The following is a 13816-nucleotide window of genomic DNA, read 5'->3' as shown; positions in this document are numbered from 1 at the left end:
TTTAGAAATAACCGTTCGAAATCCGTTTGCGACCATCGTGCAGTTTTAGATGTGTGGATATCTAATCATCAGGTTGTGTAGACATAGAAGAGTGGCAGAAATATTAATAAATATTTCTCGGATAGCGACCACATTACGACAAGCGATTTTTTACTGGTGATATTAATCAACAAAACGAGGTAGATTTCCATTTGTAGATATTTTTCTATTTTTAGCAGACGTTTTATTAAATGACGCTTTTGGCATTTAAATTATTGGAAACGAACAGAAGTTTAGTCAGATGAAGAAGTTGAGACGTTAGGTGGTTGCGGCAGCGGATCGTTCATTCGGTTACCTCGTAAAAAGTTTAAATATTATATCTTTTTGTATTGTGAATTACTATCGTATTTTTTTAAGTAACATGTATTAGTACCCTAATGCTAAATTTTACATCGCTGGGTAAGTTTTTTTTTTGTATATATCTTTATCCTTGATGTGGGAAAGTCGAATGCGCGACTTGAACATAGAGTAACATCAGTTACTCCGACCCAGTCTCGAGTTGCCTGTGGCAGTTTGGGAAATTATAGATTATAATTGCCCGATAACTATACTGTTGATTAAGTGCTGGCTCAACAGGAGTTTATACCGTTTATAGCGCTTTACTCAAGGGTGCTACAGTATGAGAGCAGTGGGGATTGAACCCACGACCTCATGTGTGGTGTAGCAAGTGTTATTTTTACTACACCACGCTGCCAAGTAATACCCAGTCATTTACAAATGACGCCTTTTTTTATATTAGGCTCACATACATATTTTCAACTCTAACTAACTAACCGGCTATCAATACAGCTAAAAAGCCTAAGATTTTAGTCTTACGTTAATATAAAAATACCTGGTACAGTTGGTAATACATCGCGCGGATTACGTTTAACAGACATCGAATGACCACCATCCCTATTCCATTGGTTTGATGGACCAGGCTGATTTGGATCAGTAGGAGCTTGTGGCAAAGGATCACTTAGCAATCTAGATGATCTGTTTTTAACATTAGTAACCAACATTAAATTTTTCATATATATATATATACATATTTTTAATTTGCGTGCCAACATTTTCTTTTGTGCAACATTTTCTTTTTTTAAGCATTGTAATAATAACCAATTTTATTAAACACAATATTTTTATTTTTTCAAATTGGTAAAACCTAAACTTTATAAAACGTTTCACCTTTTCCATCTTCCATCTCTAAGTCCATCCAAGTTTGATCTTTCCATAAAACCTACACAACCATTTGACATTAGTGGGAACTTTTGAGCACTAAACCCCACTGGCATGCGTCGATCGTGGGCAAATTTTCGGTTATTTGTTTCCATATATTGGCTTCCAGGTTTTTGTTCCCCTACATTTTAGCCTTTTTAGAACTGTTTTTATTATATAACTATGTACATTTAGATATACCAATAATGTTTAAGGTAAATGCCATTTTACCTATTGTCACGCTAACGCTGACTGACTGGGCGTAAAAAACTTCAAATATCACAAACAACTTTTTTACGTTATGCAATCCGTGAATGCGTTTATCAAGTACTAGCTTTCCAAGCTCCATGCTAAGTGAGACATCATAACATTCGGTCCCTCCTATTTTTATTTTAATTGCCTTTTTTACTCCGTTTTTCATTCCAGTAATTCGATAAACAAATCTGTAAAAAAACAATCAGCATCATTTTTTTAAAATGAGAGTAAATTTTAAGGAAATTTTAATATGATAAATAACGAATTGCTTTTTTTAATCTAGCCTTGTTGTTTAAATGGGAAGTTTAATAAACTAAAACCTTGGATTGAAGTTATATTCAAAAACGCGAGCTGGTTTTTGGTGAAATGGAGTTTTATCCACGCTTGGAGCGGAGACGTTTGCCATTGAGCCAATTATTGAGTAGGAAGATTTGCCTGAACCTTCGGGTACTGATACATCTTGATTCTAAAAAAAGTATTCAAGAAAAAAAACATAACTTAATTTCGTAGAACACAATCTTAACCACTAATTTAGCTTACCGAACGTTTACTCTTTTTAACTATCACTCCAAACGGAACTATATGATAAGCTTCGTCTAAAAAGGGAACAGCTACAGGATCCTTGCCGAGTAGTTGAAAAGCGACGTAATTTCTAAAACAGAAAACTATATTAAATTGTATATGTTAGCCTTTTGGGATATCTTCACTTTTGGCAAATACATAAACACAATTAGTTACCTGCATAACTGCCAAGCCAGGCCCGGGTCGCACGAAGTTAAGCTGTCGAATATCTGCGGCGACATTGGCTCATCAATTGAAAGAGCCATGGCCTTAATTTATCCCAATCTTTTCTTGTATATCATTTCCAAAGAAAAAAAGTGCACCGTTGGATTGTAAATGCTAAATCACTTATGCTAAATATGTGAGTAAAATTTTTACAAAAAGTTTCAAGTATTGTGTATGACATCACAACACTTCTATTGTGGCGTAAAAAGAAAAATATTTTATTCATAACTTTTTCAAATAAATCTTGTTTTTGTTCAACGTGTTATTTTGTAAAAGGCTAGAAGTAAGTATAAGCACTAGGCCAGCATTTTTAAATCGCGTTAGACATATAGATGACGCACTAACCCCGTAGTTTTAACCACAATTTGTTATAAAGTTAATAACATAAACCATTGACGTTGTAAAACATTTATTTTGGACACTTAAACTCTACCGCTAACTAAATATAAAAGTAAACATAAGTGTTGAATTATCTATTTTAAATGACGTGTTTTATTTTTTACTTAAAACTATGTGTTTGATATTCCGAATATTTTTCGTAGTAGTAACAAGTAACTGTTTTCTTCGTAATATACAACATAGGTTAGCGATTAAAAAACATTCAAGGGGGCAATTCCAAAATACTTTCTTTCGTTACTTAATGAGAAAAAAATAGTTGAAGTATAAAAAATAAAAAAGAAATCTAAGAAACTTCCTAGTTAGTTTGAACTAAATTGACGTATATTCTTTGGGTAAATTATTTAAAAATCGCTAAATTTTTTTAAAATTTGAATGGAATCAAATTTTAGAGATAAATTTTAGGCTTGTTGTAGATCAGTTGTCGACGTATTCAAGCATGTTATGCGTAGTCAAGCGTGGCAACATATTTGTTCACTTTGCAATGCTTAATTTAAAAACATGTTATCAACGCAATGTAAACTTATTTAGTAGATAATATTCCGATACAAACTAATGATTTCTTTTTTTAACATAACTCGAACAAGCAAAAATTTTACAAATCTTCGTAAAGGGTAGATTAAAGTAACGCATTTAAACAAATAAAATTGTTGTGATTAAAACTTATGTAGAACTTTTGTTAAAAGCATTGTTATTATTGCAATGTTTTTTTGTAAAAGTGCTATAAAAATCGTCGCTTTTCAACTTATTGGTTTCGTCCATTTTGCACCTATTTAAACCTGTATTTGGTTTACAGGATTAATTACAACTATTTTATATAAATTTGTTTTAAAGATTCGATATTCTTTTTTAAATGTAATAAAAGTTATTTGCATACAATTTGTATACTTGCTTGTTCTTGTTATTTATTTAACTTTGATACAAAGACTTTCGTTCAAAATACGAATTACTAAAATTTAATATTTTTTATGGAAGTATTTTATATTTTTTGTAAACCAATTTGTGTAATTAAAATGATTTTTACAAAAAAGTAATCGTAGAGCATGCCGAATGATCTTAAAATAAATTAAGCTTTTGGTATCGAGATTGCGTGATCACGTGACGAAAATTATGATCGCCCCACCCGCAGAAGTCCAACTAGTTTGGGTTTGTAAATAAGGTTAAGTTAAGACTTAATTAAAAAGACTATACAGTATAAAGTGCGCAATGTTAGCTTTATTTAATATGCTTCCTATAATTATTGATGTTAAACCAATGCATAGTTGTTAAATAGGGCGTTAACTTTGGCTCTAAAGCAGAGTTTTGTTGCCGGTACGGTTAACTTTTTTAGAGACAGGCTAACAATGACAATCATTATTGTCTATTAGAATTGTTTTATTGTTGATGCTTTCGATAATAATATGCACAATGTATTTATTGTTTATTTACAATTACTTGATTTTGTATTTTAAGATTATGTTATGTTTTAAACAACTAACAATGAATTCATTTTTTTTAAAATGTGATTATTCTTTGTTATGTTTAACAAGTTATATATAATTATTGTTTAAGCATTATTTTATATATATTTAAAATAAACAATTAATTTTTCAAAAATATATGTTAAAGTTTTTTATTTAAGTTAATTATTCTATGAGCTTGGAAAGTATATTTTTTGTAATAACAAACTGACAGTCTGGCAATCTGGCATATTAAACAAAAGCCAGCATCAGGAAAAGCTTTTTCTAAATATTCTAATATTGCTGTTGTTCTTAAAGTTTTACTTAATATAAAACTGTTAATAGGTTTATATTTTTAAGGATGTTCTAGATTTTGTAGTAAAATTTTAAGGTAAATGATTTAAGGTTGCTGTAATTGTTTTGGTTTTGTTATTTTTTACATGTTTGTATTTGACACTTTAGTTGGACACTGACAAGGTGCTTATGTTTTAGATTATATTATAAAGCAAATTTTTTAAAAGAATATTCAATCAACAAAAGTGTGTATTTTGTTTAAATGGTTGCATTTAAACAGTGTTATATTGTTTACTTTTATCAAAATTTATAAATATGATAAAACTTTTGCTAAAAGTACAAGATGATGTTTTTGGTTAATGTGATTTGTACATTGCCCTTTGTAATATATCTGTAAACTGTAGTGTACAGTTTATAAGATTTAATTTCTTAATTACTTCACCAGTAGACAAGGCTTCTACAAGCAAGAGTGTACAGGGGTGTTAATGTATAATTTATAATTGTTTATAAATAAGTAGTGCAAATTTAACATTAGTTGTCCTTAATTAATGGTAATCTATTTTTAAAATATAGAAATGAGATAGTTTGATGGTTATTGCTATTTTTTACTGAGAATAAGCTTATGTGCATTGAATTACATAAAATAAAAGTTGTATGTCATACTATTTTTACTTTTTTGCTTAATTAAAGTATATATTTTTAAAATTTTGTTATTGAAATTGGCCTTATAGTAAAAATAAGAAAGCAATTAAAATTTAGAAAACAATAACTTATATAACATGTTTTGAAAAAGTTATTTCAAAAGATGGCTTATTAACGGTAGGTTAATATGGAACTTTATCTCATTTTAATTGGTCAATATTTTTTGTTTAAAAAAAATATTTTTTAAATTGGGCTTCTCTAAAATAAAAAAATAGTCAGAATTTAATAATTTTATTGGTTGGTAAAATGTTTGTTTACAAAATAATGTTAAAAGTGGAATCAAAAAAGCAATCTATTTATAGCTTGTCGTGGTATATTCAATAACACTTTGTCAATCTATAAATAGCTTTATTGTATTATGTTGCCTAGTTCTATAGAATAAGATTGATTTATAACTTTTTTCTCAGAATTGCTTTGCCGATAATGTATACATGTAAGAGTGATTTTCTAATAACTATGGTGTTTTTTCTATATATATATATAATTAATTAATGAAAAATATTTATTTTTTAGTGTAGGTGGAAGTAGGATATTATAATTATGTGCATACATTTTTTTGATAAAAGACAGTAAATTTATCAAGGTATTTGCGGTTGTATGAAGTATCTATTTAATCAAGAAGTTGGGTTTTATTTCAAAAGAACTTGCTAAATTTCTATTGGGAATATAAGTGTATAAAGGTGACAAAAAGTGAAATTACTGTTCATGGGGCATTGTCAACCAGAACCATTGGCCTATAGGTAAGTGCTTTTTACAATTTATATCTACCTACAAAATATGGAAACATGTGGTTTTAATATAGGTTCTATGTGTTTTATATATAGAAGTTTAAATATTAAAAATATATAGACTTATGATTTTTTTTTAAATATTAATTTTAAAAGTTCAAGGTCAAATTTAATTTAGGTTTTATTTTTTTTGTTACTGTTATCCTAAAACCACTTTTTTGATACTAGTGTCTTATTTTTTTTTTTAAAACAAAATTGTATTCTTATATTTCGTATTAAAAATTACATTTATTTTTAAGATATATATAAATAAATAGATTTGCTTTATGCAAATTAATTTAAAAATTTCTTTTCTTTTTACTTTGGAATTTAAAATACCCCACCTATTTTTGCAAAATAATCTTACTTTTCTTATTCTAATTAATATTACAACATTGTTTTGTGTTTCAGGTGTGCAAGCGAGTAAGGTAGCATGCCAATGGGTTGCTTTTGTTCCAAACCCCAGCAGCACCAAGGTGTTACGAAAAGTCAAATCGAAACTAATAGACGAATAAACATTCAGCTTGTTAAAGACAAGCATGAATATAGAAGTACTCACAGGCTGCTACTGTTAGGTAGGATATTTATACTGCTTGTATATTTATGGTGTATTGATTTTCTAGTTCCAGGAAGGACCTTCAAAACCATTTAGGATAATTGCAAAGCAAAGTCATGTACTAATAATTACTATTTAGGATTTAAAGTTATGTTTGTAACTAATACAAAAGTTCTGCAATTTTTTTTTTTAAATTTATTCATTTTAAATAAAATTATTAAATAAATGTCGTTTTACTTATTTTATACATATGGTTTTATTTTATATTAGTTATTGTAATAATAATTTGGTAATTAATCATTGTAAGCAAAAAATGGGCAACGTATTGAAGGCTTCATTAAAAAAACATTTATTTAAGGTGCTGGAGAATCTGGTAAAAGCACAATCGTTAAACAAATGAGAATTCTTCATGTTGATGGATTCAAGGACGAGTGAGTTTCAATTTTATTTGCAAAATAAATAAAGTTTACTTTTAAGTAGGCTAGGTTATCAACCGCTTAAGTTTTGTGAGAATGTATTTACTGCACTTATTTTTGGAAGTTTTTGCTAGAAAATTATAGCATTTTTTTAAATTTTGTAAACATCAAATTGTATTTTAGAAATTTATAAAATATAAAAAATTTAGTACCGAACTTTTTGGTGTTTTTATACCAACTTAAAATTGCTGCCATGTCAGCGTCACGCCTGTCTGGCTTATATGGTGCTATTTTTAGACCTTAGGAATTTGTAATGAGCTATGAATATGTAATTTAATTATTCAAACATTTTCAGTGAAAAGAAAAAGAAAATTTTGGACATAAAGAAAAATATGCGGGATGCTATGTTGGTAAGCCCTTTAACCAAACTAATATCATACCAAACTTGATATTTAAAATGTACTGCTTTCTTTTTATCTTATAGCCCGTCTAAAATTAGCTCAGTCTTGGTTCTAAAAAAAGAAAATCAATATTAATTAAATAACCTTTCTGTATACAGTGTTCGTTTCTCAGTAAATGCATCAGCAATTTTGATGTTTTTTTTTAAAACACAGCGTTTTACAGTACAGTAAGTCTGTTGCACCGGTAGGCTTTCTCTTTTTAAAGCAGTTAATTTTAAATGAATTTGCGCTGCTAAAAATAGAATCCCGTATCAGGCTACTTACTGGTTAATAATTAATAAAGTATGACTGCTTCTATTGAGTTATTGGATATCTCCAATAGGATTAAATTCATTTAACCTTAAATATATAAAGCATACCTAGATAATATTTGCTATATATAGCTTTCTTATCTATATTTACACATTAAATGTATTTATGTTGTAATTCATAAAATTAAAATCAAACAAAATCTAGAACAGTTAGATATATTACAACTTAAAGTCAATTGAAAATCATAAAAAGAAGAATAATTTTATATTTCCATTGTATTATTGACTAAAAGGTTTTATTTATAAATTTTGCTTTAACTTTTTTATATTGATTGTTATTATTATTATGTTTAAAATTAAATACACTGGGAATGAATGCCTAGTATGTCAGCCAAATTGTAAATAATCAATAAAATTTCATTTATCTTTAGTCTTTTTAATTTCTTTTAAATTTTAAGATTAATTTCTTTGTTTGCAAATCTTGGTCTATGGTTTCAATTTGCGTTTTTTAATGCCAAATATGTTAAATATAAAATTATAGTTCTATTATTTTTGGTTAGCTTTTTATTTATATATATGCGTTCAATTTAAAATTTGTTTTCTTAATATTGAATATTTTTACTTCTGTCAATAAATATTGTAAGGACGTATGAGTAAACTATATATGCCTTAGAATTAGGCTTTTTATTGTGTGATTAAAATTAGATTTTATAGCACTGCAAATATTTAAGTGATAAAGTGACTATAAATTGATTTTTTATAGGCGGTAACTGCTGCAATGAGAAATTTTGAACCGCCCATAGAGCTCGCTAATAAAGATAACCAACCAAAGTTTGACTATGTTCAAACAGTCTCCAAAAACTTCAAAGAAGAATCCGATTTTAAACATGTAAGTATTATTGTACATACCTATATAAATATATATAAATTTAATCCTAAGGTATCTTTTCTTTATGTGCAGGGTCATGTTTTAGGTTACCTAAATAATTAAAATTACAAAAAAAAATTTTCCATGTTATGTTGGAAGTTAAATTTTCTCCTTTTCCTTGGTATTCGCAAAAAAACATTATCAATTAATCAGAAATTTCAGGTAGAAAAAAGGTGGCTTACATGCCTTGCGTTGAAATATGTGTGGAAAAATTTGTAATGCCAGGTTCTATTTTTAGCTTTAATCTTTATTAAGTGACTCTCACGCCGGCTTATCATACCCACTGGTTTATATTACCTACACCACCTACTGGTATTCGGTATCCTGAAAAACCATTATAACTCCCCAGTAATATTTTTATAAGAATTTGTAGGCTGAAATTGTTGATTACTCACATAATGTCGAAGCCACCTGTTTTTACAGCATATGTGCCAGATATTGATTTTCAACCTGATTTACTGACTATTAGTTTTATTTTTCGTTTTTTATAACAATCTTTACCTTACAGTTTGCCTTCAATAATATATGTGTAATATGATTTTGTTTGTTTATTAAAAATTATTATAAAGAAGGTGATGTATTGCATAAAACAGGTAATTATGTTGTATTTTTAAAAAGCTTATTGATTTTAAGATTTGAATATATAGTTCAATAACTTAATATATTACGATATTTACAAAAAAAGGGAAATCTGTAAAAGGGGTGTTTTAGGTATACCTGTAATTTTATTGATATGTTATCCAAACTTAAAAAATATGCTTTTCATAAAAGGAGGTTTTATTTTTGTTAATCTTTTTTTGTATTTTTTTTAGGAATTTTTTGATAATATTCAAGCCTTGTGGTTAGATAAAGGTGTGCAAGACTGCTACGACCGTAGCAATGAATATCAATTAATAGATTGTGCTAAATAGTAAGTCTATCTATGTTATAGTCACCAATTAAGAAATGTTTATTTTTATTCAGCTTGTTATATTTTTTGTTCTGCAAATTAAGTTTATTTTTAGTTATTTGTTTTTAAAACTGTTTTAATTAAAACTCCTATGAAACCAGGACAATTATAAATTAACAACACAACTTACATAAGATTGTCTTTTCAATTTTTTAGTTTCCTTGATCAAATTCATACAATCAGACAAACTGACTATTCACCAACCAATCAGGTACATATTATAAAACAAGGTTTTAGTTTACCCAAAAAAATTTAATTTGTTGTCCGTGTAATGTAGTATAATTATCACCTTTAAGGAATGATTTAAAAACACTTTTTGGACATTATATTATAATGTCACACATTATGTGATAACACAATAATCAAAACCCTGTTCTATAAATAAATTCTATAAAAATCCACCTAAATGTCGCCTACAGTAATATCTAAAATAAGGCTTTTTGTGGTTTTACATTTAAAATATAAAAAATTTATTGTTTTAACTTGTGGTCCTTTAAAGGTAACGCCCAAAAAAAGAGTTTTAGGTAAATGTTATTTTTAGCAAAACATTTGGAGTAAATTTTTGTTTTTTCAAACAAAAAATAACTAAATATTTTTAAGGATTTACTCCGATGTCGTGTTCTGACAAGGGGTATATTCGAAACCAAGTTCGAAGTTGATAAAGTTCATTTTCAGTAAGTTTCATATGCTTTCATACAATTTATTTAATTCAATCATTTTTTTTTTTTTTTGGAAAATTTTTTTTTTAATCTTGTTTCACAAACACTTCATTAAAATTTTTAGTTTTTTTAACACCTACAAATATTTCCCAAATATTTAATTGAGTTTGACTTGTTTTAATTTAAAAAAATTGACTTAGCAATTTTTTTTTGAAAGTCCAGATGTATCCATTATAATAAACATTAATATCCTCTTATAATTATTTTAAATTATGAACATTTTTAAACCATAAAGTTACTTTAAATTATGAACATTTTTAATTTACCACAAACTTAAAATTAGCTTATCATTGTGTGTTTATCATTAACTATTGTTGTGTGCAATATTTGAGTCACTCCCAATACTGCAAATATTAACTAAACTCCTATATTTAGATTATATAAACAAAAATTTTTTCCCAATTATGTTTTCCTATTTAAAAAAAACTAAGATTTAACTTTTTTTATTGTAGTATGTTTGATGTTGGTGGGCAACGCGAAGAACGAAGAAAATGGATTCAATGTTTTAATGGTAATTCACTCATTTTCTTTGAAATTTTTTATTTTTTAACGTTTTGTTTTTTAACGTTTATATCAAATAACAGAATATTTTAGTTTGTATTCAAGGCCATTTTTTAATCTTTTAAGTTAAATATTAACAACTTTAAAATTATGTTATCTCCTTTCAGATGTTACTGCTATAATATTTGTGGTAGCGAGTAGTAGTTACGATATGGCTCTCAGAGAAGATGTTGAACAAAATCGACTTAAAGAGGCCCTAGATCTTTTCAAAAATATCTGGAACAACAGGTCAGTTATATTAAGGTCTTTTTTGTACAACAATAAAAGTAACTATTCAAAAAATGTAATGCACTATATAATGCTGCAATAAAAAGGGAACTCCCTAGTTTAAAATTGCCAACATTATTAGTATTTGACACGCAGTTATGTAAATGCAATGGTTTGGTCACTAAAGTGTGGTGTGTATATAATTAATAATGTTATGCTAATTTGTGGTTGCTGGACTCTGTTATGTTTGGTAATCTAATTATGTTTATGGGTTTGAAAATAGAGTGATTAATGACCATGTACTAGCCTGTGTTGGTGTTAATTTACACTCAATGACTATAAATAGACCCTGAAGTGAGTTATTAGTTTTGTAATGGCTTTTTAAGACTTTGTTTTTTTAATACTGCTTTATATAGACACAAACTAAACACGAAAGTAATAAGGCTGGTATTATAAAAGTTTAAATATATAGGCTGAATTCTATAATTTACTTTATAAAATAATGTTATGTAAAGCTTTTGTTTGACTTAGACAAATGTAGAATATAAAATACCATTACAATACTGTGAATGAGCTATTAAAAATACTTTTATTTAAATACTTTATTTAAATTTTGATCACTTTTCTTACACCATATTTTTTTTTTGTATAATTTATAGGTGGTTACGGACCATATCTACAATTCTTTTCTTAAACAAACAAGATTTATTAACTGAAAAAGTTAAACTTGGAAGGTCAAAACTAGAGAGCTATTTCACTGAATTTCAGCATTATGTCATTCCAAATGACGGTAAATTATTAATCCCATTTAATTTGTTAATGCTGTTATGAAACCAGTATTTAATTTAACAAAATTTACATACAGAACTTAATTTTTTTTTTATATTTAAATAATTTTTTTTTTTTTTTTATTTTTTTAACAAATTATAATTTTAAGAAGTTGAAAAAAATGGTGTTTGCTAAAACTTATGAAAAAACAGGCTGTTTAAAATCCTTTGTAAAATTAGCAGTGCAAAGGTTGAAAAAGGGTTTATGTCAATATTTTAACTTTTTTTCATTCATTTCAGCCACGCCCGATTCCAATGAAGACAAAGAAGTCAGACGAGCTAAATACTTTATAAGAGATGAATTTCTGGTGAGTATTAAAAACTGTTTACATTAAATTAATCCTTTTATTAACCAGATGATGTAATGATTTTTAAAACTATTACCTAAAGTATGTTTTTATTACAAATCTGGAATTTTTTAATCAAGATCTAGAAATAAGAAATAAGTTAAATTTTAAATTTTGTTATTCAGAGTATCAGCACAACCGGTGATAACAAACATTACTGCTATCCCCACTTTACTTGCGCTGTCGACACCGAGAACATCAAGCGAGTGTTTCAAGACTGCCGTGACATCATTCAGCGAATGCACTTAAGACAATATGAGCTCTTGTGATGGAAAAAATGACACGTGTACATACAACTCCCGTTGCCGTAGGTGCTGCCTGATGTTGCAGGGCCCTTCTAAATATGATCCCACCTTTGCACATCGACTTTAAAAAAGCCCCGTTAGGAACCTTACATATATGCGTTGCTTGCGTATTTTGGATGAAATGGTGGTTTTTGTTGACAGTGTCGACGACACTAAGAAACAAACTCAATTGGGCAGAGTTTTACTTAACTATTCACTGTTCTACTTTGTTGTTGAGGCCGTTTTTAAACTCTTTTTTGCCCACACAAAAAAACAACAACAATGCTCTTTCAAATTTTATGGATTTCCCTTTTTCTTGTTTTGTGTGGGAGAAAAATTTGATTTGGGGCAAAATGCAAAGGACCGCCACTACTGCCGCAGTGGCAGAACCATTTTCTGTATTTATTTTTCGTTGTATTCCACACAAAACAGTCCAGTAATATGTTTATTTTATTTGACTCTATTTTTTCCTAATGCATAGCTCTTTGTTACTTTTAATTTTTCACGACTTTAAAAACAGACTTGCTAGACAAAGCCCATTTAATTTAACGGTTAATATATTATAAGTGTTTCAAGAAAGCATGCAATTGGCCACTTGACATTACTAGCTGAACAGTAAATTTTGTAGAATATGTTTTGCATAGCCTACTGGTTTTATGGGGTAAGTTCAATTTTATTTTCACTTTTATACTGGATAATCGGTTCGGTGTTCTTACCTTATACTGTTCAATAATTCCCATTGTATTGTTACTTTAGTAATGCTATAATCAGCATTACGCTATGCACATACAAAAATTAGAGTCAAGTTTCCGAGAGAAGTTATTCTATGAATTATAATTACTATATATTTGTTTCTTTGCAACAATTAATATTTTATCATTTTTTATCTTTATTGTCTACTTTGCGTCTAAATAGCTCGTAATTCATCAAACGGGTTAACTTGCTATGGGGTGCACCAAAAATTGTAGTACAATTGCACGCAAACTTGGTTTATTTACGCTAATATAATCTTAAAAGGATTGTTCATTGTTTCGAATGTAACAATTCCTGTTAAAAAATCAAGGCAAGTAGGTAGTAGTTGCAGCTATTTCTGTACTACTGCATATTAATTTGTTTGGCCGGCCTTGCAGATCTCCACCTTATTCTATTAGCTTACCGTATTTTATTTACACTAGTTATCTGAATAAAGTTGTCAAATCTTTGAACTCAAAGTTGTTTTGTTATGTTTCGTGATAATGGCCTGTACTGTGTTGCAATGTTAAAAATGGTTAACCTTAACATTTGATGTTAGACTAGATTCTTAGCGAAAGAACATCAGTGAGGCTATTGTACAATTTCCTAAACGTTATTAACTCCATCAACATTTTAATAAAAGTATTTTCTGCTTAAAATCAGCGACCTTTACAACGCATTTTAGACAAGACAAAATCAATTT

At 28.0% G+C, this 13816-nt stretch overlaps 2 protein-coding genes across 2 annotated transcripts; one reads left to right on the top strand and one right to left on the bottom strand.

The window, feature by feature from the left end:
• Window positions 1–272: 272 nt before the first annotated feature.
• Window positions 273–2318, bottom strand: LOC145742393 (uncharacterized protein C11orf42-like). Its single transcript, XM_082560173.1, is given in 7 exon segments — window positions 273–334; window positions 872–1014; window positions 1207–1378; window positions 1468–1679; window positions 1812–1932; window positions 2016–2143; window positions 2230–2318. Coding segments are annotated over 7 exon segments (927 nt in total).
• A 3307-nt stretch (window positions 2319–5625) lies between these two features.
• Window positions 5626–13592, top strand: LOC145743491 (guanine nucleotide-binding protein G(s) subunit alpha-like). The gene is made up of 13 exons (XM_082561464.1): window positions 5626–5848; window positions 6287–6450; window positions 6790–6862; window positions 7203–7257; window positions 8323–8448; window positions 9300–9397; window positions 9593–9647; window positions 10037–10110; window positions 10608–10666; window positions 10824–10944; window positions 11583–11713; window positions 11991–12058; window positions 12223–13592. Exons 2-13 carry the CDS (start codon window positions 6309–6311, stop codon window positions 12364–12366), a joined length of 1146 nt encoding a protein of 381 aa, XP_082417590.1. The 5' UTR covers window positions 5626–5848; window positions 6287–6308; the 3' UTR covers window positions 12367–13592.
• Window positions 13593–13816: the final 224 nt, after the last annotated feature.

This window comes from Corella eumyota, chromosome 2 (assembly GCF_963082875.1).
Source record: "Corella eumyota chromosome 2, kaCorEumy4.1, whole genome shotgun sequence".
NCBI classification, from domain to species: domain Eukaryota; kingdom Metazoa; phylum Chordata; class Ascidiacea; order Phlebobranchia; family Corellidae; genus Corella; species Corella eumyota.
The sequence above is the reverse complement of the archived record's forward strand: the minus strand, read 5'-3'. Positions and strand labels throughout refer to the sequence as shown.

What these genes read in the sequence shown, in the direction of transcription:
- LOC145743491 (XM_082561464.1), top strand. Translation starts at nt 6,309, where the DNA reads ATGCCAATGGGTTGCTTTTGTTCCAAACCCCAGCAGCACCAAGGTGTT. An exon ending in ATATGCGGGATGCTATGTTG is followed by an intron (nt 7,258 to 8,322) that starts GTAAGCCCTTTA and finishes GATTTTTTATAG; the next exon opens with GCGGTAACTGCTGCAATGAG. An exon ending in AAGAATCCGATTTTAAACAT is followed by an intron (nt 8,449 to 9,299) that starts GTAAGTATTATT and finishes TATTTTTTTTAG; the next exon opens with GAATTTTTTGATAATATTCA.